The 26,265-nt window shown below is 36.8% G+C and overlaps 2 protein-coding genes across 3 annotated transcripts; both read left to right on the plus strand.

Moving 5' to 3' along the window:
* The first annotated feature begins 6,158 nt into the window (after nt 1-6,158).
* LOC116731719 (glyceraldehyde-3-phosphate dehydrogenase) lies at nt 6,159-11,589 on the plus strand. Its single transcript, XM_032581547.1, has 12 exons — nt 6,159-6,261; nt 6,405-6,454; nt 9,042-9,141; nt 9,259-9,368; nt 9,446-9,536; nt 9,750-9,865; nt 10,003-10,084; nt 10,337-10,488; nt 10,587-10,665; nt 10,840-10,923; nt 11,078-11,175; nt 11,363-11,589. Exons 2-12 carry the CDS (start codon nt 6,432-6,434, stop codon nt 11,430-11,432), a joined length of 1,005 nt encoding a protein of 334 aa, XP_032437438.1. The 5' UTR covers nt 6,159-6,261; nt 6,405-6,431; the 3' UTR covers nt 11,433-11,589.
* A 748-nt stretch (nt 11,590-12,337) lies between these two features.
* LOC116731718 (intermediate filament family orphan 1-like) lies at nt 12,338-25,372 on the plus strand. Of its 2 annotated transcripts, none has more exons than XM_032581546.1 (10): nt 12,338-12,467; nt 12,770-13,811; nt 18,972-19,032; nt 19,804-19,899; nt 20,097-20,237; nt 20,311-20,495; nt 20,565-20,682; nt 22,124-22,213; nt 22,316-22,446; nt 22,876-25,372. In XM_032581546.1, exons 2-10 carry the CDS (start codon nt 12,907-12,909, stop codon nt 23,024-23,026), a joined length of 1,878 nt encoding a protein of 625 aa, XP_032437437.1. In that variant the 5' UTR covers nt 12,338-12,467; nt 12,770-12,906; the 3' UTR covers nt 23,027-25,372. The 2 variants fall into 2 exon arrangements, with proteins under 2 accessions (XP_032437437.1, XP_032437436.1); XM_032581545.1 differs by having other exon boundaries at nt 12,339-12,467; nt 22,121-22,213.
* Nucleotides 25,373-26,265: the final 893 nt, after the last annotated feature.

Below are 26,265 nucleotides of genomic sequence, written 5' to 3' on the forward strand. Positions count from 1 at the left end.
TTTATAAATTTTGTATGATTAATGTGATTGAATGTTTGACCCTTTTTTTATTTGACAAAAGAAAATCTAGTGCAAACATCTACCTTCAGAAATCCTCTATTAGTAAAGGTCATGAAGACCAAGAGAGGAATCCAAGAGCATATAGGTGGGAGAATTTAGCCTAATTATTATTGAATTATTATTCATTTGCTCAATAGATCTGGTTTTCATAGAAGAAAATAATGAAGCTGTTGTTTTAACTGAAATATAATAAGTTCTATTTGTAGTCCACCATTAGATAAACACGGGATACAGAACATGTGAAAGAAGGTGCTCATTTATTTACTATTTGCTGTCATGCAAAAATAATAAGAAGAGTTATTATTCTTATTGAGTTGGGCACAAAGACAACACTGTATATGACCATTATGCCCACAGTAAAACACTTTGGTGGCAGCATCACACTTTGGGGACAGAGCCAAATATAGGATAATCTTATAAGAAAACCTAGCAGACGCTGCAGAAAGATGTGACTGTGCAAATCTGGTACAGACCAGTCCCTGGAAACTTGTAGTTGCAATAAAGCAAAAGGTTGTTCTCCCCATATTTTAGATTTTTCACCCTAACACTGTCTAAAAACCTTGCACAATTTTCTTTTCACATCACCATTAAGAGTTACTTTGTGTTGGTGAGAGGATGTAGCATTGCAAGAAACTGTTTGACCAATCCGTACTGATGATTTTTCTCTGCTATTCTTCAGCTTATTTATATGGGAAGTCTTTTCTTTAAATGTCATTCTCTAACTTTGTAAATGTCACACTGACTGCTGCATATACTGGGTAGGCTAGCAAACTAGCTGACTGAATGAATTATGAATGTAAAATCCCACATGGTCCTGCCCCAGCCTTCAATAACAACATCTCATTTACCTCCTCTCACCTGGTTTCCTGCCAGTTATCCCCACATCCTCTCTGCAGAGTTGATTAGAGGCTCCTTCCTGTAACAGAGGACGAGACAAGGTCGACACGTTCTCCGCCTGCCAGGAGAGCTCTTAGATTTAGTCGTTCCAGCCAAGACAGAGGCAGACACGGAGGCAGAGACTGCAGCTCGATGAAGAATGATGGCCTAATCCTGCAGGGGGAAAGGTGGGTTAAAACTGAGGTTTGCAGGAGGGGGGCTGCTGTCAACCAGGACTTTATTTAATGAGATAATCACAAAACTGATCTAGCCTCTTGTTCAGCCCAGCTGGGCAGACTGTTAATTTATTTTTACTTACATTTGTTCTCACATAAAGCATGTTTGGCCCCCAGAGCTTTTGAGAAATTACACTGAAACTTCATTACTCCTAACGTGACATCTAAAGATAAATGTGCCACACCAAACTGTTTATTAGCAATGTTCAGACAAATTTTTATGTGAGCGCTCCTGGATTTGCATATTTTGGGAGTCAATCAAATTTTTCTACTGGGTTGGATTAGCATTGTGATATGTAGAAACCATTTTATTCTGCTCATGTATTTATAGTCCAAGAACCACATAAAGAAATAACGTTTAAAGTAAATTCAACATGAGTCCTGAGGACAAAATCTGAAACTGTGTGCTTGTGCAAGAAACAACATGCAGTTCAGCAAAGTTTATTTATATAGTGCCACTTCATAGCAAATGACTTATCCAATTCATATACGAAATTATATTATCAAGTCAATCCAATGAAATAGACCATTTTGTGCTAATGCCTTAGGAGAGGAGGCAGCACAAAAGATAGTTGGAAATCAAGGTATTTACTAAACAATCTGAAAATTTAAGCCACAGAAGTTGATAGAAATACATTTACCTTTTGGTTTTTGCTGCCCTCTAAAGGTCAGCAGAGGGCATAAAAAACTATTTCTTAAATATAGGCTTAAATACAATTTTAAAAATAGAAATAATCAGAATCCCAGTTAAAACTATTGCAAGAGGAAGTATTAGCTCATAAAATCTGAGAGTACAAATTGCAACAAAGTATCTTTAGTTTCCTCAAAAGATTTATAAAGAAATCTCAAACCAGTTTGTTCTCTTTAACCTCTATTAACCTTTTTGATTCTTTTTTATTTCAGTGATTCATAATTAACAAGACACTGAACAAACAAACAAAAAAAGTCCAGCACATTCTTAATATCAGATTTCTTTACACATGAATAAAAGAAAGCAAAAACAAGTTCTCAAAAACTTACAAAGAAGAATTATTGGAGTTATTACAAAATGTTCTTATGAAGTCCTCAGCAGGTTATTTACTTACTCACTAGAGGGCACCATATGGTAGTCAAAAAGAATGCTTCACATGTTTTAACTTCAATCTGTTGCATGGATATTTTATTATTTTGTAAAAAAAAAAAAAAATGGTCAGAGGAATTGAACTAAGCTCAGAACATGATATATTTTCCTTTTTGCTTTAATTACAAAGAGGCAACGTTGTGAAATGATGCAGTCTGACTTGTGTTTATAGAAGACAGCAAAAGTAATTTTAAATCCATCAGTTTGGTTATGTTACCAACTGTGTTAAAGTGTCGTTTTGAAGCAGATGTTCTCCATTTCTATCACATAAGGTATGTATGTAATTTAGGACAAGGGGGAAATAAGTAGACCAATTATAGATTTATACCTGAGTAGATTATAATTGTATCAAAAAAAACAACAACAACAAAAAAACTGTCCAAAACACTAAGTGATGCATTTACTGGCACTTGTTTTCATGTATAGACGAAACAACGCAAACATCTTAACTTTTTATCTGAATTTGACGTAAAAAAGACACATTTTAATTTTCTTTAAGCTATTCTTTGGACTGATTAAAATCACATATGAACTGGGATTTTTGCACACATCTACTGATAGCATCAGCTCAGCTTTTAATAGTGATTTTAAATCACTAATGAGATAATCACAAAACTGATCTAGCCTCTTGTTTAGCCCAGCTGGGCAAACTGTTAATTTATTTTAACTTACATTTGTTCAATGTAGGTAACATTGAACAACACTGAACAATGTAAGTACATTGGAAGTAATGTTTTCCAACACAGCATGTGATAGAATATTTTACCAATAAATTTTATTGATTGGTATCAATAAAATTTTACTGGAAACTAATCAGCAATCTTCTATTCATAAAGACATGCAAAATTTGCATTGCCTAAGTTTCCCGCTCCAGGTTCTGAACAGCATTTACAAATTAAATCAGCATATTTCACTTTAAAGAATATGTGCATTTCACTATCAGTATTTGTATCCCTGGAATTATTTAGAGTTCTTCTAAGTGTCAGTTAAGTAGAAAGCATTATTAACAAATTGTTGTGTTTTTTAGTAATTTAATGCTATGATATTATGCCAGAAAACCTACCATTTTAAAATAAATTATATTTTATAACTATGTAAAACACAATTAAAAATCTTACTGTTGTTGTGTTAAAGATGTGCAGGAAAGATTTCCTAACACTGCTGAGTTTTGGTCCTGGTGGCTCAGCAGGTTCCAGCCGCCTTTCCGTCATCTAAGTTTAAATCTGCTGCTTGACCTTTGCAGCATGTCTCTCTCTTTCTGCCTCCCACCCCCACTGTCAAATTCATTCTTTCATAAACAAAAATACAACAAATGTCATAAATGTCATCAGCTTACAGTAGTTTAGAAAAGGTCACCCGCAAAGACAGTTGGAACGTCCTGCGGCGACTCGGATTTAATCACCTCATCATAAAAATGAAATGTGTTTCATCATAAAAATGCAATGGGTTTTTGTGTTTATAATTACAAATTATGTTCATGATTATGTTCATTTTGTTTCTAGATTAAGATTTGTTCTTCAAGGTGAAAGTGAAAATTATATTCTGACTGTAGAAAATAAAACAGAATCTGTTGCAAATATAATTTTCTTCTGTAAACAAACAGGGAAAGAGATCAATAAAGGATTTGTATTACATTGGGGTATACTTTCCGTAAAAGTTTTACCAAATAAGCATCCATACTTATATTCCAGTTTAAACACCTTTACAGCTGGATTGTATGTAGAAAGTGAAATTAGACATCATTCACTTAAATGAGAGTTGTCCTTTTTGTCCACACAGCACAGCAGCCTATCCCACTCCACAGCTGTGTGCACACAGACTTGGCAGATGTTTAAGCCAGATGTCGTTTCTGATGCATCCCTCATGATTATCTTTGAGTTTCCTGGGGAAACTCCCAATTATCTATTGGAAGGAACAGGGTTCAAAACTGGAAGCTCTGGAACTGGAGCCACCTGCTCTATATCACCACAGCCACTGCTGCTCCCACTCAAATGAGACTAGAAAAGCAAATAATTTTAAATCCGCTACATAATTATTGGAGAATACAAAAAAATCAAATCAAATAAAAAAAGATTTTGAGATATAGCAAAGAATGTGCCTTTGTTCTTTCAAAGTCTTTAAACATTTGTATATCATACATGAACAGAATTATCCTTTATTGGCCTTTGGAGGGAAATTTGGGTGTATCAGCAGCAAAGTGACTGGCAAAAGGAAACAGACAGATACACATAAAAATAAGCAATAATAATAAAAGAAAAATGTGGACTGCTTAATGTCAAATATACAGTTGTGAAAAATTTATTATAAAAAATATGCAAAGAAATATGCAAGTGAATAAAAATATCTACAAACTTTACATACTGTTATTTTATCTATTTGTAGGCGGTCACTTACAAGAATATGAAAACATTTGCAAGTGTCAGGAATGAAAACAGTTCCTTGCTGTTATTTGCACAGGATTTCATTAGACAATCTTACAAACGAGTTACACTATATCCTGTGAAACTTACCCCAACACAGCATGTGATAGAATATTTTACAAAATATCATTAAAACCAATAGATTCATCTTTAGCCCAGTGGAAGGCAAAGGTGAAAACAGGGGAGAGATGAAAATGAAGCGCAGCCGCATGTCGGAGTTCTCCTGATCAAGCTGTGAGACCATGGCTGAATTTTATAACCCTGTTTATACAGTCGTAGCTGGAGAAAGACAAATATCAGACTGGATGGAGCGAGACTTGAATTATTAACCAGCTGTCTCACCTCTGGGGTTGTCATGGCAACCAGGTTCCCCTTTTGTCGAAAAAAGCATGGTTGAGGTAAATCATGTGAGACATCAAGATTAGACACAAACCTCTGACCAAAGACAATGACCTTATCAATCTGGAGTTTAGGTAACCTCCAATGTGCACACACTTACACCATAACATGGAGTAACAGAGCACACATGTACGCTTTTGTTGAGGCTTTCGAAGTTATCAAAACAAAATGTGATGGCATCTCCCTGTGTTTAGTTCTGGTGATGGACACACTGAATGAACAGATCTTGTAAATAGTTCAAACCTCGCCAGGCCCAGAAGGTTCACTGAGTGCCTTTCAGACTATTGCACAGAAAATGTATAGTTTTAAACTCAGCCAGTACACCGCAGAGCAAGAATGTAGTTAACTGATCAGATGTTTGTAAATACTGTGGCAAAATAATCTTGGATAAGCTTGCAGCTGTAAAAATTATTTTTTTATATACTGACCTGTATAGACATCTTTACAATAAACTAACCTAACTAGCTAGCTAATTAACTAGCAAGACAGTTAATTAACTAACTAGCAAGACAATTAGTTAACTAACTAACTATACAAATAAATAAATACCGTTTTTTTCAACTGTAAGCTCCTGTAGCTGAAGCTGAGCTATCTACTACAGTTGTGGGACAAACGGAAGTCCAATAAAAGTTACTCCATAGCAGAAAAATAAAGACAAGGAAAAGCAAGTAACTTGTTAAATATCCCATAAAAGTTTCAGAATTTTTATTTGAGTGCATTTCCCCCAAAAAAACTTTAGCAGTAATTTGATTATTAAAAAATTTGAAAGAACTTCAACATTTTGAAATTGTCACCTGGTGAAAATGTGCATTACATGGGCCGTTATATGCATTCGTTCATGTACTGCTTTAAAAAGTGATATAACTTTAGTACAACTTTACACTAGTGTCTTTTATATCACCGTATAGTACAGAACACGTTCTTAAATTTTAGGTTTGGAAATATGCTGAGGGCAAACTCTAGTTCAGGAGTTTAAGCAGATATCAACGTCATCCTTCGGGGGCGTGGTCATTGCAGCTGGTATAAATATGAGTGACCCTCCCATCGTGGGTTCATTTGCTAAGGGTTCAGGTGCCTGTTTGTTTTTCTTATCAAGCATTTTACTGCGGTTTGCATAGAGCTTCTTCGACGTTGCTCCTTGGAGGAACAGGTGAGTCAAGTTGTTCCCTGTGAGATTCTCTAGAAGGAACTGTAAATCTGAAAATCCATCTTTGTTTTAATGTTGAGTTAACGCGAACTTTACTGATCACGTGTTGAATTATTAATTACATGTTGAACTTTTCACCCGTTTAGAAGCAGCAAGAAAAAAAACAGAAAAAAATGGTGAAGATTGGAATCAACGGGTGAGCTCATTTGGCTTTGCTCTCTTTACAGAAAAAATTAAAGTTTTGCATCTTACAGATTTTCGCTCTCGTGGTCATGAATACGGCCATAGGAAGGTTTTGAAGAAGCTATTAAAGTTATACGGACTTTTTTGTGCAGAAACCTTCTAGTCTGGACGAGTGGAATAAAAATACGATGATGGCACAAGCATGAAACTTCTCATAAATGTTCTCCATCAGATTTCTATCAATCCCAGAGGTGTGGGCGTTTGAAAATGTAACTGCCTTAGCAACAGTTGCTAAGTAACCTGTTTAGCATAATAACCGACCGTTGAAAATATCTTCAGTAACTATCTTTAGAAAAGTGAAGTTTGTTACAAGAAATGCAGAGGGACGTCACGCTGCGTCAGCACTCACTGCTAACCGCCAATATTTTTTCAACGAAAGAATCTTAATATTACTTTAACAGATAATGATGTTTTGTTTGGCATGGAAAAATGTGAACTTGTCAAAACAAAATTTTTATATTTTAGCTTTTTTATTATTTATGGTAAATGTCATATTCACGCCTCCAGATATTTACAACAAAGCCTAATTTCCAGACTTTATCTTCTATTAATATCTATATAGTCTATATTTCAAAGTATATTATATTCCATAGCATCCTTGAAACTAAGTTCAAATGATAAAGCCATTCCAATCACAACTACAACCTTTGCACACCGATTTGATTTTGACATTGTAAACTAATTGTATGTTCTGTAAAGCCCTTGGATGTTGCATCTGTGTTTGTAATTACTGGTATTCTATGTTGTTCTTCTATGTTCCTTGTTTGCAATAAATTAATAAATAAAAGTAACCGCATGTCGCCTGCAGAAAGAACCGTTGTAACCCGTAACGTATTGATGCACTGTGGGTTGCAGAAATAGTTTTGATAAAAATAACAAAACGCGCAAGTTTTACAGAATTCCATCACCACTCAACTTTTAAGGCAAAGAGACTTATTTGTTTGCAAGCCATCAGAAGAAGCAATTGAGACGAGCTGACAACATTTATGAGTCGCTCCTTAAAGCTGTGCTGTCACTACTATATTTTTAATGGAAATTCATACAACTTTGCTGTCTATTTTGTCAACCGGTTAGGGTTTTTAAGACTATAAATTAAGCTTTGAAGTCTTCAGAAAAAACATTGTTGGTTTTGAATTCATAAATTATATAGAAAACAAAAATTTGTCAATTATTTTCAGGTCCTACATACATATGGTGGTGATTGTACTTTGAATGTTGGTTATCTTGTAGTATAGATGTTGGTGTTGAGTTGAACTGATGGAAATGGAAAATCCAGAAACGTAATATTTTGAGTTGGACCCTTTATCTTCTGCTTGTAATAAGTTAGTCTATTCTCTTGCTATTTATAGTTCGCTGGTGTTGTGACTCCACGCTCGGTGTCCCTCCAGTCACATCCTCCACTGACTCCATTACTGTTTCTTCTCAGCTGTCACATTCCTTTGATTTTCCCCACTTGTTTAAATTTAACTCCAACATCTTCGAGGTGCAGAGATCATCCTTGGTTCCGAATATGGATGCTGCCAAGTCTTGGAGATTGTTGAAACGGGTTCAGTCTTCTGTGAAGCAGCAGCTGCTGCTCAGAGATTTAGATTGTGGATGCTGGAAGGGTGCCAAAGCCCAGCTTCAGACACAAAGGATGGGCGATGGTCCAGTTTGGCCTTCTGACTCCCTACTTGCTTCCCAGACTGCTAAAGAACAGCTTCTGATTCAGATCTTACGGATAACATTCAGCAGAAAGCTGAATATGTACAATTCTTGCTCCCTTCGATTTGTTTTTAAATCTCCGATATCAAATTAAAAGCCTGCTTTTCTTAAGGATGTTCCCATCAGTAGCTGGAGAAATCTGAAATCCTGGTTATCAGTGTTGCAAATGCAAATTTTTAAATTGATTGAGAGATCAGCAGATGACTAGAATTAGATTTGTCTGCTCGACCAATTTTTTTTTCTCTCCATTTTCAAAATTTTATGACTTATGATTTTTCGGGAAAATCCATATTTGAAAATTATTTTACTGAACCATTTTCTTCTGACATGATATCCAATTGCACCTCTTGTTTCCTGACAGTTTGAAGTAGGTGATGCAATCCTATCTCTGCTCCCTCCTCACTCCGGCTCAAGGCTCACTCTTATGATTCCCATATTAGGGGTAAACTCCCTTCTGATTTCCTGTGTGAACATCTTTGTCTTTAAAGTGGGCTGACCTTGTATGGTCTGTCTGCTGTTTTTTAGTTTTCAGTCATTGCCACCTGCTGGTCAAGAGGAATACCTGAAAACTGTAGCTACCTTGCTAAAGTTGCTCTATAGTCTGTGTTTGGAATTTGAACCTAAACTTTATCCTTTCTGTTGGAAGTATAATTGGTCAGTGTGGAGGCTCTGACTGATTCTTTCCAGTCCAATCAAATTTTAAGACCTAATTCTAAATGTCTACTTTCTCAAAACCACTTAGTGTTGCAGTTATTCCTTTGGTATTTACAGAGGCCATTTTCTTTTTGCAGTCTATATGCTGTTCATTATATTTCTTGCCTTTTAATGTATTTTAGATTTGGACGAATCGGTCGTCTGGTGACCCGAGCTGCAGCCCTGGGTGGGAAGGTTGAGGTTGTAGCCATCAATGATCCTTTTATTGACCTCGACTACATGGTGCGCAACTTTTAAAAATAAATAAATGAATGTCACACAATTTTCTGCTACAAGCATGGTATTTAAGAATGTCCAAATACTCTCTGTGCAGTCCTAAACTTGTACGTTGTCTTGCAGGTCTACATGTTCAAGTATGACTCCACTCATGGTGTCTGGAAGCATGGAGAGGTGAAGGCAAAGGACGGCAAGCTGCTTATTGGCAAGATGCAGATCATGGTCTTCCATGAGTATGTAGTATTTAACAGACTTCATATGCTTCCTGATGAGTAGACATTATGCATAACCTTGGTGTCAAAATGTACAGGAAGGACCCTGTCAACATCAAATGGGGTAGCGCTGCCGTAGACTATGTTGTGGAGTCCACCGGTGTTTTCACCACCATTGACAAAGCTTCTGTAAGTTCCCAAAAGGCACTTTGCTGATAAAGAGTTATAAATGTTGATGGGGCAACATGATTTGAAAACATTTGGATTGTATAATTTAAAAAATTGTGGGGTGGTGTTAAATTTTTCTGAAGGGAATGCAAGATTATGTAGTTGTCTTAATTTAGGGTAGTAATATTAATTTAAGTTGCATCAAGCCACCAGGGTTTTTTTTTTATCTTTCAGGTTCACTTGAAAGGCGGTGCAAAGAGGGTGGTTATCTCGGCTCCAAGCGCTGATGCTCCCATGTTCGTCATGGGCGTCAACCAGGACAAGTATGACAAGTCCATGAAGGTCGTCAGGTGAGTCTCAACAGGATCCGTTTTTTGATTTGATGTCACAAATCTATTTTGATGAGAAGAATCAAAACTATGCAGCTTCAGAACAACCAATAACCTTTTCTTGTTTTATTTATTTATATTTTTATTTACTTTTTAAGCAATGCTTCCTGCACAACCAACTGCCTGGCTCCCCTTGCCAAGGTCATCAATGACAACTATGGAATCGTTGAAGGTCTCATGGTAAAAGGGAATATTTAGCAATTTCTAAAACCTCTGTTGTACTCTCTGCTATGTGGGCAGTCTGTTGACGATCATTTAAAAAGGCTCCCTTTGGGATGCAGTATTTAAAATAGCTAGTTGTTTGAAATTGGAATGAAATAAAGTCAGTATTGGCAGGTTTACTCCCTAATCTGTATCTCTACACTAAAACCAGAGCCTGGTGTAAATGCATTAGCAAAATGTGTCACTGGCTCCATCTGTCATCTCATCCAGAGCACAGTCCATGCTACCACAGCCACACAGAAGACTGTTGATGGGCCTTCAGGTAAAATGTGGAGAGATGGGCGAGGTGCTGCACAGAACATCATCCCCGCCTCGACTGGAGCTGCCAAAGCAGTCGGCAAAGTGATTCCTGAGCTGAACGGGTACGGAAATCCTTTTAGCCAATTTTGTTTTAGTAAATGTAAAATGGATTTATAATAAAGCTGCCTTGAGGGTCACTCATGTTGTAAATCTATAACAGAAAGCTGACTGGTATGGCTTTTCGTGTCCCCACCCCCAACGTATCTGTTGTTGATCTGACGGTCCGTCTGGAGAAGCCAGTAAGTATTAGAAAGATAATCTGAACAGTTTGTCTCCAAGAGATGGTCTTACTTTAGAACAGAATAGAATGCTATGTTTTTCTTTTGCTTTTTTTAAACTTGAATTTTGCACCATCTTTGGAGATTTGGGTTGAAAGTTTGTAATTTAACCTGTTTATTTGTTCGATTATTCAGGCAAAGTATGATGACATCAAAAAGGTTGTTAAGGCTGCAGCAGATGGGCCATTAAAGGGAATTCTGGGATACACAGAAGACCAGGTACAACAAATGAATACTGTTGCATCTCTGGGGACATTTATCTGCTCAGGAGCCAGCAGATGGCAGCACATTATGAAACATTAGTCAGTTATTCATCTCTAGCTCCTCACCTGTAGGGGTCATGTCTCCTAACTGTACATGACTCTCGGCTCAGGTTGTGTCTACAGACTTCAACGGTGACTCTCACTCCTCAATCTTTGATGCTGGAGCTGGCATCGCATTGAATGATCACTTTGTGAAACTGGTTTCATGGTGAGTTTTTGTAGTATCCCACAATCCATCATGCCACTCTCAGAATGACTAAAAACATCTGTAATTACCATAAAAATGTAAGTTTTTACAAAGCAGATAATCAATAAGGATCTGTTTTGGGAAACTGAACTCTAGGTGTACTTAGTGGCTCACATGTATGTGATTTTTCAATCCTGTTTATTTGCAGGTATGACAATGAGTTTGGCTACAGCAACCGAGTGTGTGACCTGATCCAGCACATGTTCTCCATGGAGTAAAGCTGATGCCTGTTCCCTGTGGAAACTGTTTGGGACCTTTGCCCTTGGTTCAACCTACCTTCTTGATAAACACTGTACTATAATCACCTGTTCGGTATAGCAACCTTATATTTCTATGAATTTTGTCACCTGACTTAATAAAGTCCTTTCAATTAGATGTCTGCATAACTCTCTGCTTTGTAAAAGGTGGAGTTCAACTTCCCACTGACCATTTTTGATAAGATTAGAAAAAGGGACAACAAATCCAATTTATCATGCAATTTTAAACTTTCCTTTCTTTGTTCTTAAGTTTATGTCAATATGCATAGTGGCATGTTTGAAATATCCAAATGGACTCTGACTATCTCTGGCCTTGTCTAAATCTACTTATTTATTGGTGTAACCCAACATCACTGCATAACTGAGCAAAACTTTAAGCATATAACCAATTAGAACATTTGGAACCATCTAGTGTACAAACCTAATATAGTGAATTTTACCTTGAAATTTCAGTTGGCAATTTAAAGTAATCTTCAATTTCTGCAAAATGCTGATTATATGTGTAATTTCTTGAAATGCTTTTTATTTCACAAAATCTCTTTTTTTTAAACAGAAGTGTGTAGATTCTTGCGTTCCACTAAAAGTGTTTGTTTGTTTTAAGTGCAATGAATCTCCTGGTTCAACTTTGGTATTTTTAAGAAACATTATATAAGAGAAACTGTGTGGTTGAGCTGAAGAGACATTAAAAGTCAGAAAGGGGAAAATCCATCTTTGCTTAGTTCAGCTTGTTGAAATTGTCAACTGGGGTCACATCAAGTTTTACCAGTAAAATAAATTTTAAAAAGTCCGTTTATAGAAGCAAAACACACAAATAACTTTAATATGTGATTTACGGTAGCTTCAGCTGCTCGGTAACCTTCTTTTACAGTTATTACGGTAAAGCACCGCCGCAGTCATGCACTGATGTTTATTCCTGACTGGGCTTCGCTGCACAGCCGCTCTGGACTGATTTCACCTCCTTAACTGGAGCCTGAAATAGCCGTCCGCTCCTTCCAGGTATGTAAGGATGAATCTTTATTAGAGATCGGAAAATGCTTTTGTTTAGCTTTATTGAAAGGCGTAAATATTCACTTTGCTTGTGCGCATCGCTGCTGCGTTTGTCCCTCTAACGCTGCGTAAAAGTAAACTGAATTTGGCTGCAGGATGCAGATGGACGCCTGGTATTAGAAGCACCTACATATATCCTCTAAAAAAAAATGCGTCAGAAGATTAGTGTGTTTACTGGTATTCTGTTATGTCGTTTTGTCTGCCATATGAGGTCACGTCATCCTAATATGCATAACTGGTTCACTTCACAGCTCCACTTCCTGAATGAAATCTTGCCAAGTCAGGAAAGAAAATAGTGAATAAAGGGGCCTCCAGGTTAGGATTCTGGTTCGGATCAAGGATTTTTAATCGATTACCTGGCGTGTTGAATCCACAGAAGTCTGGGTTCATGCCGGATTTTGAGCATTTCAGATTTTCCTACTCAAGAATGAATCCTGTCCTGGGGGAGAGCGGCTTCCTGGCTCCGCAGCAGCATCACCACATGATGGGCCAGGCGGATGCAGCCATCCCGGAGCCAGGCTACTTCCTGGGAGACAGCGGTGGATTCGGGCCGGATGGCTGGTCAGGGTTGGACCTAGGTGTCCTGCCGCCGTCGTCGGGTCTGGCCTACCTGCACCGGGGGCCCCCTGCGGCCACGGCCCTGCGCAACGACCTGGGATCCAATATCAGCGTGCTAAAGACCCTGAACCTGCGGTTCCGCTGTTTTTTAGCCAAAGTCCACGAACTGGAGCGCAGGAATAAAGTGTTGGAGAAGCAGCTGCAGCAGGCCGTGGAAAACAGCAGCGGCGGAGAGGGGCTTCATAAACCCCTGACCAAAGACACGGGGGTCCAGACTGGATTTATCGGACCAATTCCGTCCAGACCGAACTACATCCCGCTCCATAATGTCAGTAATTCGGCCTACCTCCCAGGCGGCCTCCTCTCTCCCACCCTGAACCCCCCTCCGCTCCTTTCAAACCACCTGAACACAGATTCAAACTCCAACCTCACCTCAATGGGTTTCCCCCTCGGTGCCGCTCCGAGTCCGAACGACGCGACCAAAACCTTGAGCAACATCAACGAAAAGCACGCCGCCAGCAGCAGTCTGCCTCCGCCGCCGCGCTTCCTCCCCGGAACCATCTGGTCCTTCAACCACACCCGCCGCTTCGGCATCGGCAGGGATTCGGGGCCCGGGGCCTCCTGGGGGCACCCTGACGGCATCGGGGTCCAGATCGACACCATCACACCTGAGATCAGAGCTCTGTACAACGTGCTGGCCAAGGTGAAGAGGGAACGGGACGAGTACAAGAGGAGGTAGGGACTGAACCTTGTTGTTGAACTGGGCTGAATTCATTCATGTCATTAAGTAATGTGTTAAAACTAAGTTCTTTGAATAAAGAGTGTAGCGCACTGTAAAAGTAATTTAGTAAGGTATTAAATTCTATCCGTTATGAATCAAAACTTAAATATACAGTTTTACTTTAAAATTTAATTTCGGTGGGCTTTTTGTTAAGTACATTTTACATTTAGGTTTCAAATAGATATTTGTTCAAATGCATTCATCATGTGTGGCACATACAGCTTATTAAAAGTTAAGGTTTACCATAAATCTTGTGATTGAGAAAGTTTAGCGTCAAATTTGTATACAGCTTTTACAGCACTAATTAACGCTAAAGTCAAAGATTTTAGGAAACTGAGCTTCTTAACCCTGAGGAAATCATTTCCAGTAAAGGAGACAGTTTAGCTGTGGTGGGCAGGGAAAAGGTTTATCTTGGATTGAAAAGTTTTATGGGTCCTTTCAAAATTTGGCAAAAAAAAAAACTTCAACTGTCATCTCTAATTTTATAATTTTCTGTCATGTGATGTAATTGTATAGGAAAACATCAAATAACTTGATTTTTCCAGCCAAAACTTCAGATACACTTAAATTTAGATTAGTTTTTTTGTGCTCCGTGCTTGGTGTCTCATTAACATTTTATGTCATAACCCTACACCAATTATTGTTTTGTTTCTTTGTAACAGGAGAAATTAGCAAAGTTATCTTAATATATAATTGGACTTTTGCAGAGTTACTTTGGCTTTTTTGCTGGACATAAATATAAGTATATTTAAGCTATTAAAGTTCAAAACATAAATGATGAAAAATTCTTATGTGAGTGATAAATTATTATTCCAATTTTGATAGTTTAATTAAATTAAAGTTAAGTTTGCTTTTCCAGTGTAGATTTTTCTCATTTGCCCTAAATAGCTGACACATATAATAATGTACAGACAGCTAAAGTGGTTGGAACTATTTACAAACCACAATTATTGCTCCAAAATGGAAACTTTCTCAGCTGCAGGTCTTTTGACTGTTAACTTTTACTAAACTGACCCATTCATAATTCAGCCAGTGTTCTCTTCACACTGCAACAAGACCGCAAGTCGACTGAGCTAACATGCAATTAAACATTTAATGGATTCATTAACAAAAGGAAGTTCCTAATTTTAGTCATAAATATTTAACATTACATAGAAAACGTTAAACTACAGAGGGTATTAATATTTTTATATAAATATATTTTTTATGTATGCATGTCAGTCATATTTGATGATCATTTGTGTAAAAGTTGAAAGTGAAAACAACTCCCTTCTCATTGTAAATGATTTTATAAGGGGTTCTGGTAGAGGTTTCCCTGAAAATCTTAATTATTTTGTGATTTCAAACTTTGTGTTGTCATTGATGTTTTACTTCCAGAGAGGGATATATTGTTGTTGTAGCTAAATGTCTGACATTTAGCTACAAAGACAGATTTGACTGAGTAAATGAAAGCAAAGTAGCTCCTAGCCCAAGTGTGTATTTTCACAAAAGCTTTTATCGATTGACATGTCGGCAGATGTGAGGAGAGGTATTTGTCTCATATAATGATAGTTCCCTTTGTAATTCAAGTCTAAGTGTCTGTGATTGTTACAGATCCTATTGTTTATGTTACAATAAATATATTAAAGTTAGTAATAACTTAGAGAATGCAAGACAGGTGTACTTATATAGCATCATTTATACACAAGACAACCCAAAGTACCTTTACAAGACATCAAATGAAAGGGGGGGAAAAGAAAACGACAAAGCATGAATATACAAGTACATAATGGAAGAATATGCTAAAATACAGATGCTACGAACAGCTCATTAGTCATATTCTTTGGTTAAAAATCTGTTATAAACAAAAATGTTTGCAGTCCTGGTTTGAAGGAGTCAACAGTTTCTTCACACGTCCAGTTTTTAGGGAGTTAGTTCCATAAAACTAAATGGTGCCTCACTTTTAGTTCTGGCTGTGGGAACACTGAGTGAGCAGGTCTCTAATGACCTGAGGGGTCGACATGATTCATACTTGGTAAGCAACTCTTTATTTTAAATTGTCCCTTACTAAGGGACAAATACTTTAAACTTCAGTTTAAAAATATTTTTATTTATTTCCATATTTAATTTCTCACTTCATTTCTTTCTGTAATAATATAAGATCAGCTAAAACAACCAAATAGGTTTATTATAAGATGGTTAGATGATGTCCTTCATTTCCTCCATTTCTATCCTCCTCCTCTTCCTCTCTGCTGACTTCTGTGTTGCTACCTGCAATGCAGCGGCAGCCCAGTGATGTAACCAGCCTTCCATCTCCCTCTCTGTATTTTCTCCATGTCTTTTCTGTGTTTTCCTTTCTGCCTCCTTCCTCTGTGTGTTCATCTGTCAACATTTCTCCATCCCCAGCTTTGCTGTGCTCTTCATCTCTTCCCAGAATAGCTCCGTCTTTCTTTCCATCTTTTACATTACTTCCTGCTGTCCTTGTCGACTCCTCCTTCGTTTAATACATGGGTAAAAACAATAAAAGGTGCAGTTACTGTTACTGTTTTCTACTGCTTTAAGTGCTGTCTGTACTAATGGACACAGCGATGATGTCAGCTTTGCCTTCAGTAATTGATGCTCTACGGGGTTACAGTGACTCATACATCATTTTGCTCAAGCAGAAAACCAAGCAATGAAAGCAGAGAGGATTTCTGTTTATTTAGAACTCTAGTGTTTTTTAGATCAGTGGTCTTGGCGCCACTGAGTCTGTAGCTAATTTTTTGACATCAGAACCAAAAGCTTTATAAATGTGATGGGACATTATTCCAAACTGACAAGATTGCCATTATAATTTTGAAAAGTATGTTATAGGTTGTAGTCCTTTAATGTTTAAAATACATATGAATGACCCATAAGAAGTTGATTTAAAAAATTAGAGAATTCCTACAAAATGTTAATCTTCAACCTATTTTGATAGACAGGGAATAAATGTGTATCAAAAAAATTCAGGGAAAACCAGACCATGGAAAACTGCAGCATTAAGCTCCATTTTGCAGCATTAAGCCTACAAAACTGTAGCTTGACATCCTTGCTTATCGTTTGTGCAAACTCAGTGCCAGGGTTGTTGTCCCCTACAGAAAACCTTCAAAAACATTAAGCTAAATATTTGCTTTGTGACTTTTAATAGCAAACCAAAGAAACAAACTTGCCTCTTCTCCTCATCTTTGTCAGACTTGCAGGAATAATTGATTTAGTTATTCTGTGATAATCCACTTACAACATATTTAATTTATTTACTTTTTAAAACAACTCGGTGTATCCATATAAAATCAGTGCTCAAAAATCACATCAAGGCATTGTACACAGTGCAACAAACAACCCAGGTCTAGTTGTATACTGTAAAGTTCAACCAAATGTGATTCAGTCAGCTTCATATCCGGATATGTTCCTTTAACAGTTTATTTCAGTTCTGCTTATTTCAATTCCAATACTAATGCGCAGCAAAACTGATCTCATTCAGTTTACAAAATAAATTAAGAGTTTTGATTTGGTTCATTTTATTACAGATTGTACAGCTCAAGTTAGTCCAAATTTACCAGACCACTATATTTCAGTTAACCCCATTTTAATTCAATCCAGGTCAGTGCAATGGAATGAAGCAGATTGCTTATCTCATTAGTAAACTGCAGCAGATCTCAGATTTCATTCTTAAAACTCGGCTCTTCTGCAGCTGTGGACGTCAGAGCCAGGTCAGACACTAGGCATCAGTTTGACGTCATCACAAATTATCCCACTGCTCCGGAATAAAACGTGAGTCTGTAGGGTAATCAATCAGAAATGTCCCCGCAGAGCAACGTGTGGAGACTTTAAAACGTAAGCCACAAGGACATCGGTGCTCCTTCTTTGCCTCCTCTGCCTGCTGCTTTCCAGCAACCATATCTGTGTCTGTTCATTTCAGTGAACTGAAAAATATGAGCTCTGAGTCGCTAATATTCAAAACTGGTGAGATAAACAAAGTGATATTCTCTTCTTTGGTGTACATCAATAAAAAAATAAAAATATCCATTTTACACAAGAAAAATATCATTAGTCTAATGTAGATTTTATTTAGCATTATTTGCTCTTGCTTTGTTTTTTATAAAGGCAGCTGATTCTGATCAAATCAGGTCAAAACGGGACCCAATGTATTTATTTTCCCCTATTTACATATGATTTATAGCATCCAAACTGCCAAATGCTTTTTGAAACTGTTTTATTGTGTCAAAAGTTGTATTGATCAATTTTTCAATTATTTTCTTTTTTTATAGACAAAGTGAGATCAAGAGCACATTTCCAGCATTTTAGGCACAATGTACCTAATGTATATGAAAATAAGGTTCACCTTAAATTTAAATGTCATAACCATTAGTTTATGACTAATGGTTATAAAAGAGATTGTAAGATATAGAAAAAGATCACTGTTTTATTGCATTGGCATGATTGTAGACTAAATGCGGTGAAATGTAGAAATGGCATCAGATCAGATGGATTTAATTTTATAATTTTTTACGTGACTTACAGAATGATTCTAAATCTGTTGGATTTGGTCAAGAGGAAGTATTAATTGCACACAGACATTTTAAATGATCAGTCCATATAAATATCCAAATGTAACCCTGTTAATGTGGCACCATAATGTCTATCCTGTGATATTTCTCTGTTTTCCTGCAAAGGGAAAATACAGCAGAAATCATCTGAGCATGTGGTCCCACAGTAACTTCTGCCTGTTTCTGTTTATTTCTGTCTTCTCTCCATGAAGACTGAGCGCTGGAGCATCCACACTGAATACTTCCTGCTTATGTAACATTTGCTGAATAGGAATAGATTTTGTCTCAAAGCTTTGGAGGAAAATTCTCAGCTGAAAATTAGATTGAATTCAGGAAGGAAACCATGCAACAAAAAGCTGAATATTCCAGTTAAAAATAATAAGTATTTGATTTGTTTTTTTCTTTAATTTTCATATTGAGTGGCAAATGTGTTCCTGTAATAAGTTTAATCATTTATTCCAGTAATAAATGGTTTCCTGTCTTGAAAATGTGTCAAAGTGTTAATATCATAAAGAGCTGGTTTATCTCTATCATTTCCTGTTGAGATTTGTGACTGTGTGTTAACAGATGGGAGGAAGAGTATGAAGCCAGAATGGATCTGCAGGAAAGGGTAGCTGAACTTGAGGAGGTATGTAATCATCACAGTTTGATTATAGTTATTATGTTCAGGTATCAATTACGGTACCTTAAACTCAGTTGGTTTGGATATATCATTTTTTCTTTTATGAAATGAAATGACATCAGACTTGTATAGCACTTCATTAGGACGCGTACATGAAATCATCCATTTCCATTCACACACACATTCACACACTGATGATTGCTTGCTGCTGGACTGTAGTCACAGCTGCAACATGATTTCAAAACCTGTTTTTTGTGTTTACTCTTATCTTTGTTTGCTATTAAAAATTGATGGCTAATTTGAGACAAAGTGTAACATAGCAAAACTAACAAACAAAATGAGTACCTTTTCATAGCACCAGGACCCAATTATGTTTTTTGTTTTTTTTTAACTCCGTTTATTTTGAATGATGACTTTATTCTATTCTGACAAGACCCTTTGGGGTTCCATTAAACATTGAATCTGGATCAACTAAGCTTTGCACTTCTTTGGAATTTAGAAGAAAGTAAAAAATGAGAAAATACTATATATGAGTTGTCCCAGCTTTTCCTTAAATGCCCCAAATAATTAGGAAAATACTTAATTCACTTAATAAACACCAGAAGGGATAATTAGTTTGTGAGGACCTTACGAATTACAGAGGGTAGTTAGTCTGTATCATTTAAGATCTTTTGTAGTCTTATAATATAATCAAACATTTAAAATGCTGCATGTTACATTCACCCATCCATCTACAGAACTGCTTGCATTATTTTTTTGTTTGTTTGTTTGTTTTAGGATCTGCAGGAGAGCGAAGTGTACCAGGATGAGCTGGCTCTCAGGGTGAAGCAGCTCAAGGCAGAGCTTGTTCTTTTCAAAGGACTTGTTAGCAATGTAAGTCTAAAACATTTTTGATAAGAGTACACGCACTGGAATAAACTTCTAGAGAGAATTAAAAGTGGAAAAAGAAAGTGGACAGACACATCAGTTTATCAAGATTTTCTTAGAAATTAATTCATTTTCTTCCCTTTTAGAAGTGCGGCTCTACTAAGCTGTGTCAACAGAATTTTCTTTTGACTTGTTTTCTTAAGGACCTGTCTGATCTGGAGAGCAAAATTCAAGAAAAGGCCATGAAGGTGGACATGGACATCTGCCGGCGCATCGACATCACAGCTCGCCTGTGTGACGTCGCCCAGCAGAGGAACTGCGAAGACGTCATTCCCATCTTCCAGGTACGTCTGCAGCAACCATTCTCCAATAAACACCTTTACCTCTGAGCTAAATCTGCACGCCTCCACCCATCAGGTACCCACTCCTCCATCCGCTTCTGGCCGCCGCACTAGGAAGCCGAGTGGGCAGTCACAAAAGAGCGGCGACGGAGACGAACTGAGCGTGTCAGAGAGCGAGGGGGGAGGGGCCAAAGACGAGGAGTCCAGCAGCACGTCGGCCAGTCTGATAAATGAGCAGATGCAGAAGATGCTGAATCACCTGTAGGTATCGTTTCTCTGAACATAACAGTAAATCACCATGTAGCTGACTTGATTGCATCTGTACTGGAGGAGGGAGTGTGAGTTTGAAGATGACTGCGACAGTCTGGCCTGGGAGGAGACGGATGAGACGCTTCTGCTGTGGGAAGATTTTTCTGGATATACACTGGGAGTTGAAACACAGGGAGAGGTACACACACGTTACATTTCTTAAATTTCTTACTTGTCTGTTAAACTTTTAGACTACAGTATTCTCAAATAAATCAGAAGTTAGAAACGTGTGAAGCTTCTGCATAGCTCTAAAAATGTTCAATACAGAAAACAAATGAATACAAAACAATTAGATGTGACTGTTTCTTGTAGAATAAGAATAATAACTTTTATCTTGTTACAACTTCAAGCCTTACTGCATTTCATATTGAGCTGCATATGTCATACTCTACAACAGGGGTTTCAAACTCATGTCCATGTCGAGTCGGATGAATATGATATACGACCTGACATGGGTCGCATGTGAAAGGGCCGGTTGTGGCGGAATATATTGATAAAATTACCCATTAAATTGTTAAAATATTAATGTTTTTTCTGCATTCAATTAGTACGTCTTAAAATTTAGCAATTTTCAAAATTTTTAGCATTGATGTAATTAAGTCCTATATAAATGGAAACTGATTAAATAATATTTAAGCACACAACTGCTACCCCAAAGTTCAATTCATGTGGTCCTCTAGATCCTAGAGGGCCACACAGCAATCTTAAATCACTGTTGTGGATGATTTTTGGCGGGCTGGATTTGGCCCGCAGACCTCGAGTTTGACACCTTCGCTAAAGAGGCAGGTGTCAAACCTTGAAGGTCTGGGGAACTGTAGTTTACAACCATTTTTAGGATTGAAAGTAGGCCTCACTCCTTTTAAATCAATTGAAAAATAAAGTTTCACTTTATTTGGTGAAACTTGTTAATGATTAGAAATTGATTTCTGGTCTTTACTGTCATCACCTGCTTCAGTTTCTGTAGTCTTTCCAGATATTTTGTCCCCATGTTCAGGGATGGGATTTCCTCCTGTAGGCATTTTTACCTCATCTCACTTAGATGTTCTGTGTCCATAAGCTATTTTCAGCGAGATGTCTTGATGTAACTTAGTGCAACTTCAGTCTGGTGACGTCGGTGACATGTCTTTGTAGGTGACCAGTAATCTGTTAATTGAGATAAGCCTCCGGAAGTAGCCATTGACCTGCTTAATGCAATGCCAGAAAGGAAACTTCAAGAGATTACTGACAGGTGTTTAAAGCACTCTGTCTCTAGGGTTCACCCCTACAAGCTAACATAGTGTCTTTTATTGTTATATTGTTATAAATTACATTACATGACATACAGTACATCAGAACTTGTACTTGTTTGGTTTTGATTTTAGAGATGATCATTGGTTGAGGTTTGTGATATTTATGGAGAATCTATGGTGTGATCAATCAATGGCTTTACACAGATTTTTGTAAAAGGCTAATTTTAATAAAAAATAATCTCCCCAGCTGTGTCAAATGATTTATGTTGTCACTGTTCTTAATCACAATGACAAAATACTTTGTGATCATTTTCGAAGGCTTTATGGCATATTTGTTTGTTTTTCCAGCAGGACGAGTCGATTGAGAAAGTGATTAAAGACACAGAGTCCATGTTCAAATCCAGAGACAAAGAATATCAGGACACAATTGACCAAATAGAGGTGAGACGTCTTGGCGCTTCTACTTCTGTGGTCTATAAAGCTTCTACTAATGAGAATAGACCCAGTCTATGTGATTTTTAACATGTTTGCGGTCCTTCGCAGCTGGAACTGGCCACAGCTAAGAGCGACATGAACCGACACCTGCACGAGTACATGGAGATGTGCTCCATGAAGAGAGGGCTGGACGTCCAGATGGAGACCTGCAGGAGACTCATCACACAGAGCGGAGACAGGTAGACCACAGGAGATCAGCCTCACTTGTTGGGACATGACAAAATGGCTATTAATTTGATAATGTTACTTTCATTTGAGTTTATTTTTATATTGTGTGCTGTAAAAGTCAGAATTTTCTGAAAATGGGGCTAAATTAGTGGAGTTCAGCAGATCAGTGTTGGCCCCGCCAATCAATTCTGAAGGGCAAGTTTGACAGATGAAATCATTTCAAATACAAACTTAAAATAAAACTGAATTCAAATTAAATGCTTGTAGACAAAAGCATAAACGATGATTGAAAGAGGCACTGCAAACAATGTTTAACTAAAACGCTGTCACCTCGGATCTGACGTCCGAGGTTACTGGAACGGAGCACTAGTTGTATTTACATGCTGCAGGGGTCTCCAGCATGTTGAAAATAAAACTTGTCCCTTTGTGTTTTATCTTAGAAAATCCACCCCACTCATCATACCAACAGCTGATGACTCTGAAAAGGAGGAGGAGAAGAAGAATCCGACTCTACCTGCTAACTCTGAGAGCAGCAATCCCTTTTGCAACATAAATGCTGGTATCCCACCTATGAACTGGAGAAAACCCTGACACTTAATCCCATTCTGCTATTTCTTCCTCTAGTGTTTTAGGACAACTGAAATAAAGAAAACACACACTTGCCCCACATCCTAGGATTTTTGTGGATATTTCTAAAGTTTTAAAAGTAACACAATATATTTGGGATTTCTAAAAACACCCTACTAACACTGGGTTCTTTTAACCGCGTAGCCAGAAAAATTAGCCAAATGCAGACAGTTCTGTTTTCTGTCTAAAGCAAAAAGAAAATTTCCTCCACCGTCTTTCAGAAGCGACTTTGAATCATGTTCAGGGAGAGAAATAGGGAGAGAAAAATAGACATCCACTGATCTGTAAACTTCTGCCCTCATGTGGTGACTTCCTCTAATTACATTAAAAAAATGCTGCACTTCAAAGTGACAAATGAAGGTGAATCTGTAAGACGTTAGGAATGCGCATTATTTTGCACAATAATATGATTATTTAGTGTGGGAGCCTGTTATTTGCACAGTCTGTAGAAAAAGCTTCTTGGTACCAGTAAACAAGGGCAATAAGCCACAGAAGAATGTAGTTTGCACATGTCACTTAAATATGAAAAACAAAAATTCTATTTATATTTATTTTAGGTTAAAGTAGTTTATTATTGCAGATTTCTGCCCAGATCCCTCTTGAGATTGAGATATGGATCTCAATAGGGTTTTACGTGGTTAAATAAAGAAATTTAAAATAATATACCTCTCCATGTGGGATTTATGGAAATTTCCATAAAGCAGTAAATACAAAACAAAAATTGCAATGTCTTTAGCATCAATGAAAGATTATGGTAACTATTAATAAAGACATTAAGATGCAGTGAATTAAAAGCTTGAGGGTTAGTTATGTATGTACAGCCTTGATCAAAACTAAATATCTGTGTGGCTTTTAACCAAACTTTGCTTTGAGGCTCAACTGACTCTGAGCAAATTGAATTAACTGTGGTTCTGGGATTATAAAGGAATATTTATGTTGTGCTGTCCCAAACCACTCATTGCAGGTTTGACTCTTAGCATTTTTTTTTTTTTTTTTTGCAGAGTTGTTATGTAAATGTAGCCAAATTATGTTGGCTAAACCTATACATCTTAAGAAATCATTCATTTCTTTAATGAAATTAAAGAAAAAAAATAATATATATATCCAGTTGCAACAAAAAAAGAAATCACTTTTCATGTTAATAAAAAGAAAATCTTTTAAAATTAGATATAATTTGCTATTTAGTCAAAACTTTCTTACAAAAAATTAGACCGTATTCTGCATGGACATTATTTTATTACGTTTCTATTTTTAATTTGATATATTTTTATTCAGTTGTTTAACCCCAAGTTTTTATACTTTAAAAGCAATTACCTATACCTTGATGGTTTGTAATGCTAATTTGATACATTGAGTTAATTTTTAAAAAATCACCTTTGAAAAATGTGTTTTTTAAAAGCAGGTTTTTGTGCTAGACGTGAGGCGATGGTTTAAGCTTCAAATTGCTTGCCTCCTTATTCAGAGCTTCAACCAAGTTTAGGAGTGAATACATCATCTGTTGATTTCAAATACCAGATCACTTACTTTTGCTTTGAGGTATGTGTCTGACCTCTAATTGCACATTTTTGTGAACAGCTGTAATATTGTAACTGATCAGTGTGTATGATGCTGACCTATTAATGCTGCAAGCTTTGTGTCCTATGATGTAAATGTCGGTGATTTTCAGTGCAGATTTACTTTTTTGTGCATTGCCAGAAACCATGTTTTGAATTATTTGGATCCCAACAGCAAATTTGGGATCAATATGATGTACAAATAAGTTATTTTAATGCAAATAGATTCTAGAAGCATAGGTTTTTGCTTTACTGTGCTGAAATGGTGCACTGAATGACAGTTTGTTTGGTTTTTTTATAATTATATACCCATAAGCCTCAGATGTTTTTTTTTTTTTTTAAGGGTCACATGTATGTATGTATACCAAACACACCTGCAACAACTTGGTAGCTTATGTTATTCTATTTCTTCCTTTTTTTTTTACACATTATTCTTTTTCAGTCAAAAAATGCACAAAAATTCTCCTATTTAGGTTCTTTATTGTTGAAACTAAAACAAAGTAGCTGCAAGTTATAGAAAACAAATCATTAGCAAGAGAAATTTAAAAAAGACAGTCTGGTTAAAAACTGATTACCTGAATGAGATCATCTGCTCTTTGATTCTCAACATAGAACTCAATGTGTGTGAGTAAATTATTGAGAAATGAAATGTTTGAATGATATTTTTTTTTTTTGTCATGGGCTATGTTGTGATTTGCAGAACTGTGTGTTTGATCAAAATAAGTTGACAAACAGAATAAATTGTATTGGAAAGATGTATCCTTGTCCACATGGTGGTGATGATGTGATGGTCTGCGGTTGTGGTTGCAGGACGACTTCCCATAACTGGATGAACCATGAATTCTCCTCTTTACCAGAGAATTTTCAGCCTTTATGATCTTAAGCTCAAGCACTCTTGGCTTAAGCAGCAGGACAATTGCCTTATACATGAGAAAAGGGTTTTTATTTTCTAGCTGCACTGATTTAGTTTCTGATCAGTCTTTCTGCTCCTGTAATGATTTAACTGTAATTGGTTCCAGTTGACACAGTTTACTTGGCTGAGCAAAAGGCCGAGGGTCAAGAGCTGCAAACCAACAATTTCATTCAGGTCAATAAAGAGGAGCAAACACAGAAACGGTCAGGAGAGGAATAGCTCCCATGGAGGAAACAGCTGTGCTGTGTCAACACATTACAGATCCTGGGTTTAGTGTAAAACAATGTTTACCTCAGCCAACACCATGCAGTGCTTTTTCCCTGGCATCATGCATTTTAATTTTAAGCTGACAGTTCAGGACATTGATGATTAAATTGTGCAGAGCACACATACTTTACCCAAATTTAACATTTCCTTTACAATACGTTTTGCTTTTCTTTGTAACGTTCACATAGAACTCTGACCTTTCTCAAACCCTTGGCATTGTCATCCTCAAAAAGTGTTTTTTTTAAATACTAGCAGTTCTTAAACCATATTTTGATGCTTGATAAATTCAGCAAGCTTCACAGAAAATAGCTGAAATTTTTAATACTGATTACTAATGATCAAACCTTGAATGTAATTCTAAATTGAATGATTTTATGTCTGTCATGTCTGAAGTTATAGATTTTTAAAAAAAATTTAAGTCTAAATAACATGGTTTAAAAAAATTAAATATTATATTTTTTGTCAGTGGA

The sequence above is a fragment of the Xiphophorus hellerii genome, chromosome 13, assembly GCF_003331165.1.
Source record: "Xiphophorus hellerii strain 12219 chromosome 13, Xiphophorus_hellerii-4.1, whole genome shotgun sequence".
NCBI classification, from domain to species: domain Eukaryota; kingdom Metazoa; phylum Chordata; class Actinopteri; order Cyprinodontiformes; family Poeciliidae; genus Xiphophorus; species Xiphophorus hellerii.